Here is a 17,588-nt window from a genome sequence, read left to right as displayed (position 1 = left end):
ACAGCTGAAGAGTCCATATTTGTATAGTCTTTTGGGATTTCAAAACTGATGGTTGTGGGGACAGAATGCCACAATGACATGCCAGGCCCATTACCTATTGGCCATTGTATTTCACAGGTGGGCCATGAGCAGTGACAATGGGGAGGGGCAATCAAATGTTTGTTTGCACCTACAGTATATCATCAATATTCATTGTGTAGGGACACTGGTTTTGGAGAGGAAAAGGTTACTCTGAAGTTACTAATATTTAGTAGTGAAACCAGAGAATTGCTGAAGGCTGAAATCACCCTATGTGTAGTGAACAACTATGTTTACAAGGTTCAGAGTTCAAAAGTCTTGGCCAGAAATATTTACAATGTGTTGTAAGTCTCAAGTCCACTGAAAGAAGGTTTTTGTAAGGGTATCTTTACATTTGATTTAAATAAAAAATGTATTTATTACATTCCTTGTAGTCTCGTGTTATTTCTTAAGTTTTCTAGATTATAACCATATTTGGCACTTTTGCGAAGAAATTTCGAATCAGCCAACGGCCTGGTCTCACTGTTAAACTCAAAAACTCCGACGAGGCTACAGCTGGCATGAAGGAGATCTCAGCACCATGGACAGCATCATCCGTTTCTAGCTGTTCGGCGAACCGCTCCCTGACTTGTCACCAAACAGTCTTCTTGTAGGCTGCAGTGAATTCAAAGGTTCCCAGTTTTATCAGCCTCAAAATGAGCCGCTAAGCAAAAGGAAAACGCTTGGTGGTGTTCTGCAACAAACCAGTTCAAGTGGAACTTTTCCAATTGATTAAAAGCCTGTATATTTCAGCGGTCACCTAATGCAAACATGTCCTACAAGTACTCACCCAGCCAAGAACGGCTCCAGGGTTGCGGGATAGGAAGAAGGCTCGACAGAGGGGAAACGTGCCCACTCTACCGGCAGTACGTTTCCTCCTTGCTGGGTTTATCCCTACCCAATGTGCGAGAGAGCTGCCAAAATGTCTCACAGACGACGGTAAACGTGGCGCTCTCTCCAGCGGTAGTGCGCTGAATGAATAATTCTTGAGAAGACGGGGTTTATATAGCCCTTAAACGTCATAAAACAGACACGTCAAACGAACGCAGCATCAGAATTCAGAAGACTTTCTGCGCTAGCAACTGTTGGCAAGGCAAATGTTGTCAACGCGATCGGATAACAGCCTATCAAATAGCATTATACACTGCGCGTAAAGACGGAAATCCTTGCTCATTCCGACACCACTCAAATTCGTAAGAAATATTAGCGAATATGGACACGCTTCGGGAAAAGAACTATGAGTATGATTTGAGCTTTTTTTCGCTGGCCCCACTGACGATTTAGCAGTATTGTGATTGTATCCGGCCGGAAAGTACAAACACACAATTCTGAATACGTTCAACTGTCTTTTTGTCGTCTCGAAAAACAACGTGTCAGACGAAACAGACACATACAAAGGACACTTTGTAAGGAGAATAAAACCAAAATCCTGCACATTTCAGTGTCTGATTGAGGCCGCAGCTCCTAATGACCCACCCATTAGCAAATTGGGTCTATTCATATGATAAGAGGATGGTAAATTGGCGATCGCTATTGGGTCATGACGTGGCAAAAAAAAACCGCCCCATTTCACCAGTATAAACAAGTCCACATGTTGGGTTGGTTTCATTCCGACTGAAGAGCCACAAGATGCCGCTACCTATCTCTGCTACTGAGGCTTCGCACCGGATTCAAGAGGAACTTGATCTGGAGAGCGAGGAGGACAACCACTCCTCGGATGAAAGTGGTGAAGACACTGAGGATGAACGCATCCACTTTGAGCTTCGTTTTGACCCCGCTGAAGATATTTGTATTGAGTAAGTTATATTCATTTTACTCTTGTCTTGTATATTCATTTGACTCTAGCTCAATGTATGCTGTTGGTTAACTTATAGGGAGTAAAACGCATGCCATGATTTGCTCTTAGTTGGGTGTATTATTTCAGGTTACTGCCGTCAACTGCACGGTGATTTTGAATCATATATGTCATACATTGGACTGTTATTCTACATGGGCATGATCAAGCTGCGTGACATTAATGACAACTGGAAGAATACCATCTTCTCACTCCCTTTCCCGGCAGAGTTGAACAGAACAATATCCTGGAATGTGCACATGAGCGACCCAGATGAGGAGAGAGTGAATGATGCCCAGACTGGAACCTCAGCACACGACGGACTGTTCCGGCTCAAACCCCTCATGAACACCATCCAGAATGCCTGTAAGGCATTCTATCATCCCCACAGGAACATTGCTGTGGATCAGCATATGGTGGCTTGCAAAGGACATACCATTTCAAATGATTTCAAGTTGTTTGTGCTAGCAGACTCCAGCAATGGGTACACTTTGGACTTTTCCGTATACACGGGAAAGAACAACTTCCCCACAGTGCAAGGCCTCTCTTATGACTCTGTCATGTCACTGATTGACATAAAGTATTTGGGATCTGGATACCACGTGTACATGGACGATTTCTATACAAGCCCAAAGCTTTTCAAGGACTTGTTGGCTTTCAAGTTTGGTGCTTGTGGAACATACCGAGATTCCCGGAGGGACTGTCCACGCAGTGATGTCAATGTACTGACAAAAAAGTCCCCTGGAGGAACGTACCGCTGGATAAGGGATGGTCCTCTTGTTTATGTGAAATGGATGGACACACAAGAGGTGTCTGTCTGCTCCACCATCCATGCAGCCTACACTGGGGATACAGTAAAGAGAAGAGTGAAATCCAGACAGGGTGTCTGGTCTTCACAGTCCTTTCCATGCCCCTCACCTGTGGTAGAATACAACAAGTTCATGGGAGGTGTGGAGGAGTTCATGGGAGGTTTCCCAGGAGAGTTGATCCAGTATTACACAGCACAGCACAAAACCATGAAGTGGTACAGGAAACTCTTTATTCACTTCCTGGATATTGCTGCAACAAATGCCTACCTTCTCCACAAAGAACTCATGCAAAACATGCACAAGGACAGCATGACCCAGAAGGCTTTCAGGGAGGAGCTCACTGAACAGCTGTGTGGTGTCACTCAGACACAAAAGGCTCCTGTAAAGGAGGACAGTGATTTGCACATTCCAGTTTGTGGGGTTGAGCTGAACACTGATGGTGGGAAGAAGGCTCATGCTAACCGCAAGACCTGTGCATATTGCAGGAAGCATAGGGGAAAGCAAGCAAAAACCCTTTGGAAGTGCAGAGCATGTCATGTCTACCTTTGCCTTCTACCAGAGAGAAACTGTTTTAATGCTTGGCATGATGAGGAATGATCATTTCTGTAATCTATTGAGATATAACCTACAGCTGAAGAGTCCATATTTGTATAGTCTTTTGGGATTTCAAAACTGATGGTTGTGGGGACAGAATGCCACAATGACATGCCAGGCCCATTACCTATTGGCCATTGTATTTCACAGGTGGGCCATGAGCAGTGACAATGGGGAGGGGCAATCAAATGTTTGTTTGCACCTACAGTATATCATCAATATTCATTGTGTAGGGACACTGGTTTTGGAGAGGAAAAGGTTACTCTGAAGTTACTAATATTTAGTAGTGAAACCAGAGAATTGCTGAAGGCTGAAATCACCCTATGTGTAGTGAACAACTATGTTTACAAGGTTCAGAGTTCAAAAGTCTTGGCCAGAAATATTTACAATGTGTTGTAAGTCTCAAGTCCACTGAAAGAAGGTTTTTGTAAGGGTATCTTTACATTTGATTTAAATAAAAAATGTATTTATTACATTCCTTGTAGTCTCGTGTTATTTCTTAAGTTTTCTAGATTATAACCATATTTGGCACTTTTGCGAAGAAATTTCGAATCAGCCAACGGCCTGGTCTCACTGTTAAACTCAAAAACTCCGACGAGGCTACAGCTGGCATGAAGGAGATCTCAGCACCATGGACAGCATCATCCGTTTCTAGCTGTTCGGCGAACCGCTCCCTGACTTGTCACCAAACAGTCTTCTTGTAGGCTGCAGTGAATTCAAAGGTTCCCAGTTTTATCAGCCTCAAAATGAGCCGCTAAGCAAAAGGAAAACGCTTGGTGGTGTTCTGCAACAAACCAGTTCAAGTGGAACTTTTCCAATTGATTAAAAGCCTGTATATTTCAGCGGTCACCTAATGCAAACATGTCCTACAAGCCATACATTTTATTTGCTCTTAAAGGAAATCATTCAGAAGCAAAGGGAACAGTAAATTGGATTCGATTGTTAACATACATCTGCCTTAACATAAAACTCCTATTACAAAGCAGCATAAAATGGAGTATAGCTATCTGGAAAAGAAGCTGTGAAAATCTCCAGTCATTTAAAGTTGTCAGGACTGAGGTAAAACACTGTAAATCAAACGAAAGCTGCTCATTGCAAAGCTTCTTCTGTCCACCTTTGCCGCGATGCTTCAAACGAGTTACACTTAGATTCGGCCATGAATAAATGAAACAGAGACATGAAATGTTGAAAACAAACATTGACAAAATTGTGGCTAATTAGAAAACAAAAAATTCGTCGAGGCTTGCTTCATTTTCCACACGTACAACACGTACAAACTTTAGCATTTGAGTATCTGCTGTGCTGTACTTTCTACCAAATCAGGCTTCACTTCTAAAAACGAATCAATACAAACTTTTTTTATTTTTATTTTTATTTACAATGTGGCTATACTGCGTAAATGGCCACTTCTGGCTAAATACAGTCAGTCACAGTCCACAATTCTTAGCACTTTCAACTGTCTCAGATTTCTCGCGTGAGTCCAAAGCCCTGACCGAGTCAACCCGTCAGTTAAAGTACTCACCCAGCCAAGAACGGCTCCAGGGTTGCGGGATAGGAAGAAGGCTCGACAGAGGGGAAACGTGCCCACTCTACCGGCAGTACGTTTCCTCCTTGCTGGGTTTATCCCTACCCAATGTGCGAGAGAGCTGCCAAAATGTCTCACAGACGACGGTAAACGTGGCGCTCTCTCCAGCGGTAGTGCGCTGAATGAATAATTCTTGAGAAGACGGGGTTTATATAGCCCTTAAACGTCATAAAACAGACACGTCAAACGAACGCAGCATCAGAATTCAGAAGACTTTCTGCGCTAGCAACTGTTGGCAAGGCAAATGTTGTCAACGCGATCGGATAACAGCCTATCAAATAGCATTATACACTGCGCGTAAAGACGGAAATCCTTGCTCATTCCGACACCACTCAAATTCGTAAGAAATATTAGCGAATATGGACACGCTTCGGGAAAAGAACTATGAGTATGATTTGAGCTTTTTTTCGCTGGCCCCACTGACGATTTAGCAGTATTGTGATTGTATCCGGCCGGAAAGTACAAACACACAATTCTGAATACGTTCAACTGTCTTTTTGTCGTCTCGAAAAACAACGTGTCAGACGAAACAGACACATAAAAAGGACACTTTGTAAGGAGAATAAAACCAAAATCCTGCACATTTCAGTGTCTGATTGAGGCCGCAGCTCCTAATGACCCACCCATTAGCAAATTGGGTCTATTCATATGATAAGAGGATGGTAAATTGGCGATCGCTATTGGGTCATGACGTGGCAAAAAAAAACGCCCCATTTCACCAGTATAAACAAGTCCACATGTTGGGTTGGTTTCATTCCGACTGAAGAGCCACAAGATGCCGCTACCTATCTCTGCTACTGAGGCTTCGCACCGGATTCAAGAGGAACTTGATCTGGAGAGCGAGGAGGACAACCACTCCTCGGATGAAAGTGGTGAAGACACTGAGGATGAACGCATCCACTTTGAGCTTCGTTTTGACCCCGCTGAAGATATTTGTATTGAGTAAGTTATATTCATTTTACTCTTGTCTTGTATATTCATTTGACTCTAGCTCAATGTATGCTGTTGGTTAACTTATAGGGAGTAAAACGCATGCCATGATTTGCTCTTAGTTGGGTGTATTATTTCAGGTTACTGCCGTCAACTGCACGGTGATTTTGAATCATATATGTCATACATTGGACTGTTATTCTACATGGGCATGATCAAGCTGCGTGACATTAATGACAACTGGAAGAATACCATCTTCTCACTCCCTTTCCCGGCAGAGTTGAACAGAACAATATCCTGGAATGTGCACATGAGCGACCCAGATGAGGAGAGAGTGAATGATGCCCAGACTGGAACCTCAGCACACGACGGACTGTTCCGGCTCAAACCCCTCATGAACACCATCCAGAATGCCTGTAAGGCATTCTATCATCCCCACAGGAACATTGCTGTGGATCAGCATATGGTGGCTTGCAAAGGACATACCATTTCAAATGATTTCAAGTTGTTTGTGCTAGCAGACTCCAGCAATGGGTACACTTTGGACTTTTCCGTATACACGGGAAAGAACAACTTCCCCACAGTGCAAGGCCTCTCTTATGACTCTGTCATGTCACTGATTGACATAAAGTATTTGGGATCTGGATACCACGTGTACATGGACGATTTCTATACAAGCCCAAAGCTTTTCAAGGACTTGTTGGCTTTCAAGTTTGGTGCTTGTGGAACATACCGAGATTCCCGGAGGGACTGTCCACGCAGTGATGTCAATGTACTGACAAAAAAGTCCCCTGGAGGAACGTACCGCTGGATAAGGGATGGTCCTCTTGTTTATGTGAAATGGATGGACACACAAGAGGTGTCTGTCTGCTCCACCATCCATGCAGCCTACACTGGGGATACAGTAAAGAGAAGAGTGAAATCCAGACAGGGTGTCTGGTCTTCACAGTCCTTTCCATGCCCCTCACCTGTGGTAGAATACAACAAGTTCATGGGAGGTGTGGAGGAGTTCATGGGAGGTTTCCCAGGAGAGTTGATCCAGTATTACACAGCACAGCACAAAACCATGAAGTGGTACAGGAAACTCTTTATTCACTTCCTGGATATTGCTGCAACAAATGCCTACCTTCTCCACAAAGAACTCATGCAAAACATGCACAAGGACAGCATGACCCAGAAGGCTTTCAGGGAGGAGCTCACTGAACAGCTGTGTGGTGTCACTCAGACACAAAAGGCTCCTGTAAAGGAGGACAGTGATTTGCACATTCCAGTTTGTGGGGTTGAGCTGAACACTGATGGTGGGAAGAAGGCTCATGCTAACCGCAAGACCTGTGCATATTGCAGGAAGCATAGGGGAAAGCAAGCAAAAACCCTTTGGAAGTGCAGAGCATGTCATGTCTACCTTTGCCTTCTACCAGAGAGAAACTGTTTTAATGCTTGGCATGATGAGGAATGATCATTTCTGTAATCTATTGAGATATAACCTACAGCTGAAGAGTCCATATTTGTATAGTCTTTTGGGATTTCAAAACTGATGGTTGTGGGGACAGAATGCCACAATGACATGCCAGGCCCATTACCTATTGGCCATTGTATTTCACAGGTGGGCCATGAGCAGTGACAATGGGGAGGGGCAATCAAATGTTTGTTTGCACCTACAGTATATCATCAATATTCATTGTGTAGGGACACTGGTTTTGGAGAGGAAAAGGTTACTCTGAAGTTACTAATATTTAGTAGTGAAACCAGAGAATTGCTGAAGGCTGAAATCACCCTATGTGTAGTGAACAACTATGTTTACAAGGTTCAGAGTTCAAAAGTCTTGGCCAGAAATATTTACAATGTGTTGTAAGTCTCAAGTCCACTGAAAGAAGGTTTTTGTAAGGGTATCTTTACATTTGATTTAAATAAAAAATGTATTTATTACATTCCTTGTAGTCTCGTGTTATTTCTTAAGTTTTCTAGATTATAACCATATTTGGCACTTTGCGAAGAAATTTCGAATCAGCCAACGGCCTGGTCTCACTGTTAAACTCAAAAACTCCGACGAGGCTACAGCTGGCATGAAGGAGATCTCAGCACCATGGACAGCATCATCCGTTTCTAGCTGTTCGGCGAACCGCTCCCTGACTTGTCACCAAACAGTCTTCTTGTAGGCTGCAGTGAATTCAAAGGTTCCCAGTTTTATCAGCCTCAAAATGAGCCGCTAAGCAAAAGGAAAACGCTTGGTGGTGTTCTGCAACAAACCAGTTCAAGTGGAACTTTTCCAATTGATTAAAAGCCTGTATATTTCAGCGGTCACCTAATGCAAACATGTCCTACAAGTACTCACCCAGCCAAGAACGGCTCCAGGGTTGCGGGATAGGAAGAAGGCTCGACAGAGGGGAAACGTGCCCACTCTACCGGCAGTACGTTTCCTCCTTGCTGGGTTTATCCCTACCCAATGTGCGAGAGAGCTGCCAAAATGTCTCACAGACGACGGTAAACGTGGCGCTCTCTCCAGCGGTAGTGCGCTGAATGAATAATTCTTGAGAAGACGGGGTTTATATAGCCCTTAAACGTCATAAAACAGACACGTCAAACGAACGCAGCATCAGAATTCAGAAGACTTTCTGCGCTAGCAACTGTTGGCAAGGCAAATGTTGTCAACGCGATCGGATAACAGCCTATCAAATAGCATTATACACTGCGCGTAAAGACGGAAATCCTTGCTCATTCCGACACCACTCAAATTCGTAAGAAATATTAGCGAATATGGACACGCTTCGGGAAAAGAACTATGAGTATGATTTGAGCTTTTTTTCGCTGGCCCCACTGACGATTTAGCAGTATTGTGATTGTATCCGGCCGGAAAGTACAAACACACAATTCTGAATACGTTCAACTGTCTTTTTGTCGTCTCGAAAAACAACGTGTCAGACGAAACAGACACATAAAAAGGACACTTTGTAAGGAGAATAAAACCAAAATCCTGCACATTTCAGTGTCTGATTGAGGCCGCAGCTCCTAATGACCCACCCATTAGCAAATTGGGTCTATTCATATGATAAGAGGATGGTAAATTGGCGATCGCTATTGGGTCATGACGTGGCAAAAAAAAAACGCCCCATTTCACCAGTATAAACAAGTCCACATGTTGGGTTGGTTTCATTCCGACTGAAGAGCCACAAGATGCCGCTACCTATCTCTGCTACTGAGGCTTCGCACCGGATTCAAGAGGAACTTGATCTGGAGAGCGAGGAGGACAACCACTCCTCGGATGAAAGTGGTGAAGACACTGAGGATGAACGCATCCACTTTGAGCTTCGTTTTGACCCCGCTGAAGATATTTGTATTGAGTAAGTTATATTCATTTTACTCTTGTCTTGTATATTCATTTGACTCTAGCTCAATGTATGCTGTTGGTTAACTTATAGGGAGTAAAACGCATGCCATGATTTGCTCTTAGTTGGGTGTATTATTTCAGGTTACTGCCGTCAACTGCACGGTGATTTTGAATCATATATGTCGCTAAGACTATTATACAGTAAAGGCATATCATGCTCAGAGTTAAGTATAAGGTGGACGTTTGGAGTATGTTGTCTGCGCAGAAAGGAGTAAAACAAAGGCTTACACGGTGGCTATATAGCAGCCAGTGATGTAAACATACAAACGCTAAAAACATGTTTTACTCCTGTTAGAAATCATTAATGTATGCTATTATAATACTTATGAGTAGGCTTAAGTCGAAACTAATGAGGTGTAAATGATCGAAACTGGTGAAGTGATTATAGAAAGACATGTAAATATATGTAGTTGTCATGCATGGTCTGTCTAATGTGTGAACTGCAGCGCGGAAATTCTATGTTTTAAAAATGCATGAACATAAAAGGAAAGACTAACCTTTTTTAATTTACTGTAACTTACAGAAACTTGGAGAACATTGCACCCGCACCGCCAAGGAAAAGAGCACGATGTCAGCCCAAACAGGATGCGTGGTCATGGAAGACAGAAAATGATGACGATGCCACTCCATCAACACTGCCGTTTCTTCCTGCAAGGGAGCCTGGTGTGCAGCTGAGTGCAGCAGACAACCACACTCCTCTGGACCTCTTCAAGTTGTTCTTTTCAGAGGATGCTGTGGAAACCCTCTGCCAAAACACCAACAAGCAAGCTGCTGGGAACATAGCCAGAGGTGCAACGTACAGATGGGTGGATGTTGGAGTCGCTGAATTCTACAAATACATTGGACTGTTATTCTACATGGGCATGATCAAGCTGCGTGACATTAATGACAACTGGAAGAATACCATCTTCTCACTCCCTTTCCCGGCAGAGTTGATGGCAAGAGACAGATACAGAACAATATCCTGGAATGTGCACATGAGCGACCCAGATGAGGAGAGAGTGAATGATGCCCAGACTGGAACCTCAGCACACGACGGACTGTTCCGGCTCAAACCCCTCATGAACACCATCCAGAATGCCTGTAAGGCATTCTATCATCCCCACAGGAACATTGCTGTGGATCAGCATATGGTGGCTTGCAAAGGACATACCATTTCAAATGATTTCAAGTTGTTTGTGCTAGCAGACTCCAGCAATGGGTACACTTTGGACTTTTCCGTATACACGGGAAAGAACAACTTCCCCACAGTGCAAGGCCTCTCTTATGACTCTGTCATGTCACTGATTGACATAAAGTATTTGGGATCTGGATACCACGTGTACATGGACGATTTCTATACAAGCCCAAAGCTTTTCAAGGACTTGTTGGCTTTCAAGTTTGGTGCTTGTGGAACATACCGAGATTCCCGGAGGGACTGTCCACGCAGTGATGTCAATGTACTGACAAAAAAGTCCCCTGGAGGAACGTACCGCTGGATAAGGGATGGTCCTCTTGTTTATGTGAAATGGATGGACACACAAGAGGTGTCTGTCTGCTCCACCATCCATGCAGCCTACACTGGGGATACAGTAAAGAGAAGAGTGAAATCCAGACAGGGTGTCTGGTCTTCACAGTCCTTTCCATGCCCCTCACCTGTGGTAGAATACAACAAGTTCATGGGAGGTGTGGAGGAGTTCATGGGAGGTTTCCCAGGAGAGTTGATCCAGTATTACACAGCACAGCACAAAACCATGAAGTGGTACAGGAAACTCTTTATTCACTTCCTGGATATTGCTGCAACAAATGCCTACCTTCTCCACAAAGAACTCATGCAAAACATGCACAAGGACAGCATGACCCAGAAGGCTTTCAGGGAGGAGCTCACTGAACAGCTGTGTGGTGTCACTCAGACACAAAAGGCTCCTGTAAAGGAGGACAGTGATTTGCACATTCCAGTTTGTGGGGTTGAGCTGAACACTGATGGTGGGAAGAAGGCTCATGCTAACCGCAAGACCTGTGCATATTGCAGGAAGCATAGGGGAAAGCAAGCAAAAACCCTTTGGAAGTGCAGAGCATGTCATGTCTACCTTTGCCTTCTACCAGAGAGAAACTGTTTTAATGCTTGGCATGATGAGGAATGATCATTTCTGTAATCTATTGAGATATAACCTACAGCTGAAGAGTCCATATTTGTATAGTCTTTTGGGATTTCAAAACTGATGGTTGTGGGGACAGAATGCCACAATGACATGCCAGGCCCATTACCTATTGGCCATTGTATTTCACAGGTGGGCCATGAGCAGTGACAATGGGGAGGGGCAATCAAATGTTTGTTTGCACCTACAGTATATCATCAATATTCATTGTGTAGGGACACTGGTTTTGGAGAGGAAAAGGTTACTCTGAAGTTACTAATATTTAGTAGTGAAACCAGAGAATTGCTGAAGGCTGAAATCACCCTATGTGTAGTGAACAACTATGTTTACAAGGTTCAGAGTTCAAAAGTCTTGGCCAGAAATATTTACAATGTGTTGTAAGTCTCAAGTCCACTGAAAGAAGGTTTTTGTAAGGGTATCTTTACATTTGATTTAAATAAAAAATGTATTTATTACATTCCTTGTAGTCTCGTGTTATTTCTTAAGTTTTCTAGATTATAACCATATTTGGCACTTTTGCGAAGAAATTTCGAATCAGCCAACGGCCTGGTCTCACTGTTAAACTCAAAAACTCCGACGAGGCTACAGCTGGCATGAAGGAGATCTCAGCACCATGGACAGCATCATCCGTTTCTAGCTGTTCGGCGAACCGCTCCCTGACTTGTCACCAAACAGTCTTCTTGTAGGCTGCAGTGAATTCAAAGGTTCCCAGTTTTATCAGCCTCAAAATGAGCCGCTAAGCAAAAGGAAAACGCTTGGTGGTGTTCTGCAACAAACCAGTTCAAGTGGAACTTTTCCAATTGATTAAAAGCCTGTATATTTCAGCGGTCACCTAATGCAAACATGTCCTACAAGTACTCACCCAGCCAAGAACGGCTCCAGGGTTGCGGGATAGGAAGAAGGCTCGACAGAGGGGAAACGTGCCCACTCTACCGGCAGTACGTTTCCTCCTTGCTGGGTTTATCCCTACCCAATGTGCGAGAGAGCTGCCAAAATGTCTCACAGACGACGGTAAACGTGGCGCTCTCTCCAGCGGTAGTGCGCTGAATGAATAATTCTTGAGAAGACGGGGTTTATATAGCCCTTAAACGTCATAAAACAGACACGTCAAACGAACGCAGCATCAGAATTCAGAAGACTTTCTGCGCTAGCAACTGTTGGCAAGGCAAATGTTGTCAACGCGATCGGATAACAGCCTATCAAATAGCATTATACACTGCGCGTAAAGACGGAAATCCTTGCTCATTCCGACACCACTCAAATTCGTAAGAAATATTAGCGAATATGGACACGCTTCGGGAAAAGAACTATGAGTATGATTTGAGCTTTTTTTCGCTGGCCCCACTGACGATTTAGCAGTATTGTGATTGTATCCGGCCGGAAAGTACAAACACACAATTCTGAATACGTTCAACTGTCTTTTTGTCGTCTCGAAAAACAACGTGTCAGACGAAACAGACACATAAAAAGGACACTTTGTAAGGAGAATAAAACCAAAATCCTGCACATTTCAGTGTCTGATTGAGGCCGCAGCTCCTAATGACCCACCCATTAGCAAATTGGGTCTATTCATATGATAAGAGGATGGTAAATTGGCGATCGCTATTGGGTCATGACGTGGCAAAAAAAAAACGCCCCATTTCACCAGTATAAACAAGTCCACATGTTGGGTTGGTTTCATTCCGACTGAAGAGCCACAAGATGCCGCTACCTATCTCTGCTACTGAGGCTTCGCACCGGATTCAAGAGGAACTTGATCTGGAGAGCGAGGAGGACAACCACTCCTCGGATGAAAGTGGTGAAGACACTGAGGATGAACGCATCCACTTTGAGCTTCGTTTTGACCCCGCTGAAGATATTTGTATTGAGTAAGTTATATTCATTTTACTCTTGTCTTGTATATTCATTTGACTCTAGCTCAATGTATGCTGTTGGTTAACTTATAGGGAGTAAAACGCATGCCATGATTTGCTCTTAGTTGGGTGTATTATTTCAGGTTACTGCCGTCAACTGCACGGTGATTTTGAATCATATATGTCATACATTGGACTGTTATTCTACATGGGCATGATCAAGCTGCGTGACATTAATGACAACTGGAAGAATACCATCTTCTCACTCCCTTTCCCGGCAGAGTTGAACAGAACAATATCCTGGAATGTGCACATGAGCGACCCAGATGAGGAGAGAGTGAATGATGCCCAGACTGGAACCTCAGCACACGACGGACTGTTCCGGCTCAAACCCCTCATGAACACCATCCAGAATGCCTGTAAGGCATTCTATCATCCCCACAGGAACATTGCTGTGGATCAGCATATGGTGGCTTGCAAAGGACATACCATTTCAAATGATTTCAAGTTGTTTGTGCTAGCAGACTCCAGCAATGGGTACACTTTGGACTTTTCCGTATACACGGGAAAGAACAACTTCCCCACAGTGCAAGGCCTCTCTTATGACTCTGTCATGTCACTGATTGACATAAAGTATTTGGGATCTGGATACCACGTGTACATGGACGATTTCTATACAAGCCCAAAGCTTTTCAAGGACTTGTTGGCTTTCAAGTTTGGTGCTTGTGGAACATACCGAGATTCCCGGAGGGACTGTCCACGCAGTGATGTCAATGTACTGACAAAAAAGTCCCCTGGAGGAACGTACCGCTGGATAAGGGATGGTCCTCTTGTTTATGTGAAATGGATGGACACACAAGAGGTGTCTGTCTGCTCCACCATCCATGCAGCCTACACTGGGGATACAGTAAAGAGAAGAGTGAAATCCAGACAGGGTGTCTGGTCTTCACAGTCCTTTCCATGCCCCTCACCTGTGGTAGAATACAACAAGTTCATGGGAGGTGTGGAGGAGTTCATGGGAGGTTTCCCAGGAGAGTTGATCCAGTATTACACAGCACAGCACAAAACCATGAAGTGGTACAGGAAACTCTTTATTCACTTCCTGGATATTGCTGCAACAAATGCCTACCTTCTCCACAAAGAACTCATGCAAAACATGCACAAGGACAGCATGACCCAGAAGGCTTTCAGGGAGGAGCTCACTGAACAGCTGTGTGGTGTCACTCAGACACAAAAGGCTCCTGTAAAGGAGGACAGTGATTTGCACATTCCAGTTTGTGGGGTTGAGCTGAACACTGATGGTGGGAAGAAGGCTCATGCTAACCGCAAGACCTGTGCATATTGCAGGAAGCATAGGGGAAAGCAAGCAAAAACCCTTTGGAAGTGCAGAGCATGTCATGTCTACCTTTGCCTTCTACCAGAGAGAAACTGTTTTAATGCTTGGCATGATGAGGAATGATCATTTCTGTAATCTATTGAGATATAACCTACAGCTGAAGAGTCCATATTTGTATAGTCTTTTGGGATTTCAAAACTGATGGTTGTGGGGACAGAATGCCACAATGACATGCCAGGCCCATTACCTATTGGCCATTGTATTTCACAGGTGGGCCATGAGCAGTGACAATGGGGAGGGGCAATCAAATGTTTGTTTGCACCTACAGTATATCATCAATATTCATTGTGTAGGGACACTGGTTTTGGAGAGGAAAAGGTTACTCTGAAGTTACTAATATTTAGTAGTGAAACCAGAGAATTGCTGAAGGCTGAAATCACCCTATGTGTAGTGAACAACTATGTTTACAAGGTTCAGAGTTCAAAAGTCTTGGCCAGAAATATTTACAATGTGTTGTAAGTCTCAAGTCCACTGAAAGAAGGTTTTTGTAAGGGTATCTTTACATTTGATTTAAATAAAAAATGTATTTATTACATTCCTTGTAGTCTCGTGTTATTTCTTAAGTTTTCTAGATTATAACCATATTTGGCACTTTTGCGAAGAAATTTCGAATCAGCCAACGGCCTGGTCTCACTGTTAAACTCAAAAACTCCGACGAGGCTACAGCTGGCATGAAGGAGATCTCAGCACCATGGACAGCATCATCCGTTTCTAGCTGTTCGGCGAACCGCTCCCTGACTTGTCACCAAACAGTCTTCTTGTAGGCTGCAGTGAATTCAAAGGTTCCCAGTTTTATCAGCCTCAAAATGAGCCGCTAAGCAAAAGGAAAACGCTTGGTGGTGTTCTGCAACAAACCAGTTCAAGTGGAACTTTTCCAATTGATTAAAAGCCTGTATATTTCAGCGGTCACCTAATGCAAACATGTCCTACAAGTACTCACCCAGCCAAGAACGGCTCCAGGGTTGCGGGATAGGAAGAAGGCTCGACAGAGGGGAAACGTGCCCACTCTACCGGCAGTACGTTTCCTCCTTGCTGGGTTTATCCCTACCCAATGTGCGAGAGAGCTGCCAAAATGTCTCACAGACGACGGTAAACGTGGCGCTCTCTCCAGCGGTAGTGCGCTGAATGAATAATTCTTGAGAAGACGGGGTTTATATAGCCCTTAAACGTCATAAAACAGACACGTCAAACGAACGCAGCATCAGAATTCAGAAGACTTTCTGCGCTAGCAACTGTTGGCAAGGCAAATGTTGTCAACGCGATCGGATAACAGCCTATCAAATAGCATTATACACTGCGCGTAAAGACGGAAATCCTTGCTCATTCCGACACCACTCAAATTCGTAAGAAATATTAGCGAATATGGACACGCTTCGGGAAAAGAACTATGAGTATGATTTGAGCTTTTTTTCGCTGGCCCCACTGACGATTTAGCAGTATTGTGATTGTATCCGGCCGGAAAGTACAAACACACAATTCTGAATACGTTCAACTGTCTTTTTGTCGTCTCGAAAAACAACGTGTCAGACGAAACAGACACATAAAAAGGACACTTTGTAAGGAGAATAAAACCAAAATCCTGCACATTTCAGTGTCTGATTGAGGCCGCAGCTCCTAATGACCCACCCATTAGCAAATTGGGTCTATTCATATGATAAGAGGATGGTAAATTGGCGATCGCTATTGGGTCATGACGTGGCAAAAAAAAAACCGCCCCATTTCACCAGTATAAACAAGTCCACATGTTGGGTTGGTTTCATTCCGACTGAAGAGCCACAAGATGCCGCTACCTATCTCTGCTACTGAGGCTTCGCACCGGATTCAAGAGGAACTTGATCTGGAGAGCGAGGAGGACAACCACTCCTCGGATGAAAGTGGTGAAGACACTGAGGATGAACGCATCCACTTTGAGCTTCGTTTTGACCCCGCTGAAGATATTTGTATTGAGTAAGTTATATTCATTTTACTCTTGTCTTGTATATTCATTTGACTCTAGCTCAATGTATGCTGTTGGTTAACTTATAGGGAGTAAAACGCATGCCATGATTTGCTCTTAGTTGGGTGTATTATTTCAGGTTACTGCCGTCAACTGCACGGTGATTTTGAATCATATATGTCGCTAAGACTATTATACAGTAAAGGCATATCATGCTCAGAGTTAAGTATAAGGTGGACGTTTGGAGTATGTTGTCTGCGCAGAAAGGAGTAAAACAAAGGCTTACACGGTGGCTATATAGCAGCCAGTGATGTAAACATACAAACGCTAAAAACATGTTTTACTCCTGTTAGAAATCATTAATGTATGCTATTATAATACTTATGAGTAGGCTTAAGTCGAAACTAATGAGGTGTAAATGATCGAAACTGGTGAAGTGATTATAGAAAGACATGTAAATATATGTAGTTGTCATGCATGGTCTGTCTAATGTGTGAACTGCAGCGCGGAAATTCTATGTTTTAAAAATGCATGAACATAAAAGGAAAGACTAACCTTTTTTAATTTACTGTAACTTACAGAAACTTGGAGAACATTGCACCCGCACCGCCAAGGAAAAGAGCACGATGTCAGCCCAAACAGGATGCGTGGTCATGGAAGACAGAAAATGATGACGATGCCACTCCATCAACACTGCCGTTTCTTCCTGCAAGGGAGCCTGGTGTGCAGCTGAGTGCAGCAGACAACCACACTCCTCTGGACCTCTTCAAGTTGTTCTTTTCAGAGGATGCTGTGGAAACCCTCTGCCAAAACACCAACAAGCAAGCTGCTGGGAACATAGCCAGAGGTGCAACGTACAGATGGGTGGATGTTGGAGTCGCTGAATTCTACAAATACATTGGACTGTTATTCTACATGGGCATGATCAAGCTGCGTGACATTAATGACAACTGGAAGAATACCATCTTCTCACTCCCTTTCCCGGCAGAGTTGATGGCAAGAGACAGATACAGAACAATATCCTGGAATGTGCACATGAGCGACCCAGATGAGGAGAGAGTGAATGATGCC

The 17,588-nt window shown here is 43.8% G+C and overlaps 1 protein-coding gene across 2 annotated transcripts; it reads left to right on the top strand.

Annotated features, from left to right (window-relative positions):
• The first annotated feature begins 5,996 nt into the window (after positions 1-5,996).
• Positions 5,997-17,588, top strand: LOC122129172 (piggyBac transposable element-derived protein 4-like). 2 transcript variants are annotated; one of them, XM_042704224.1, is made up of 3 exons: positions 5,997-6,089; positions 10,127-10,184; positions 13,512-17,588. In XM_042704224.1, the coding sequence occupies exons 1-3, from the start codon at positions 6,015-6,017 to the stop codon at positions 14,642-14,644; spliced, it is 1,266 nt and encodes a 421-aa protein (XP_042560158.1). In that variant the 5' UTR covers positions 5,997-6,014; the 3' UTR covers positions 14,645-17,588. The 2 variants fall into 2 exon arrangements, with proteins under 2 accessions (XP_042560158.1, XP_042560157.1); XM_042704223.1 differs by lacking the exon at positions 5,997-6,089 and having other exon boundaries at positions 8,142-10,184.

This window comes from Clupea harengus, unplaced genomic scaffold (genome assembly GCF_900700415.2).
Source record: "Clupea harengus unplaced genomic scaffold, Ch_v2.0.2, whole genome shotgun sequence".
Classification (NCBI taxonomy): domain Eukaryota; kingdom Metazoa; phylum Chordata; class Actinopteri; order Clupeiformes; family Clupeidae; genus Clupea; species Clupea harengus.
The sequence above is the reverse complement of the archived record's forward strand: the minus strand, read 5'-3'. Positions and strand labels throughout refer to the sequence as shown.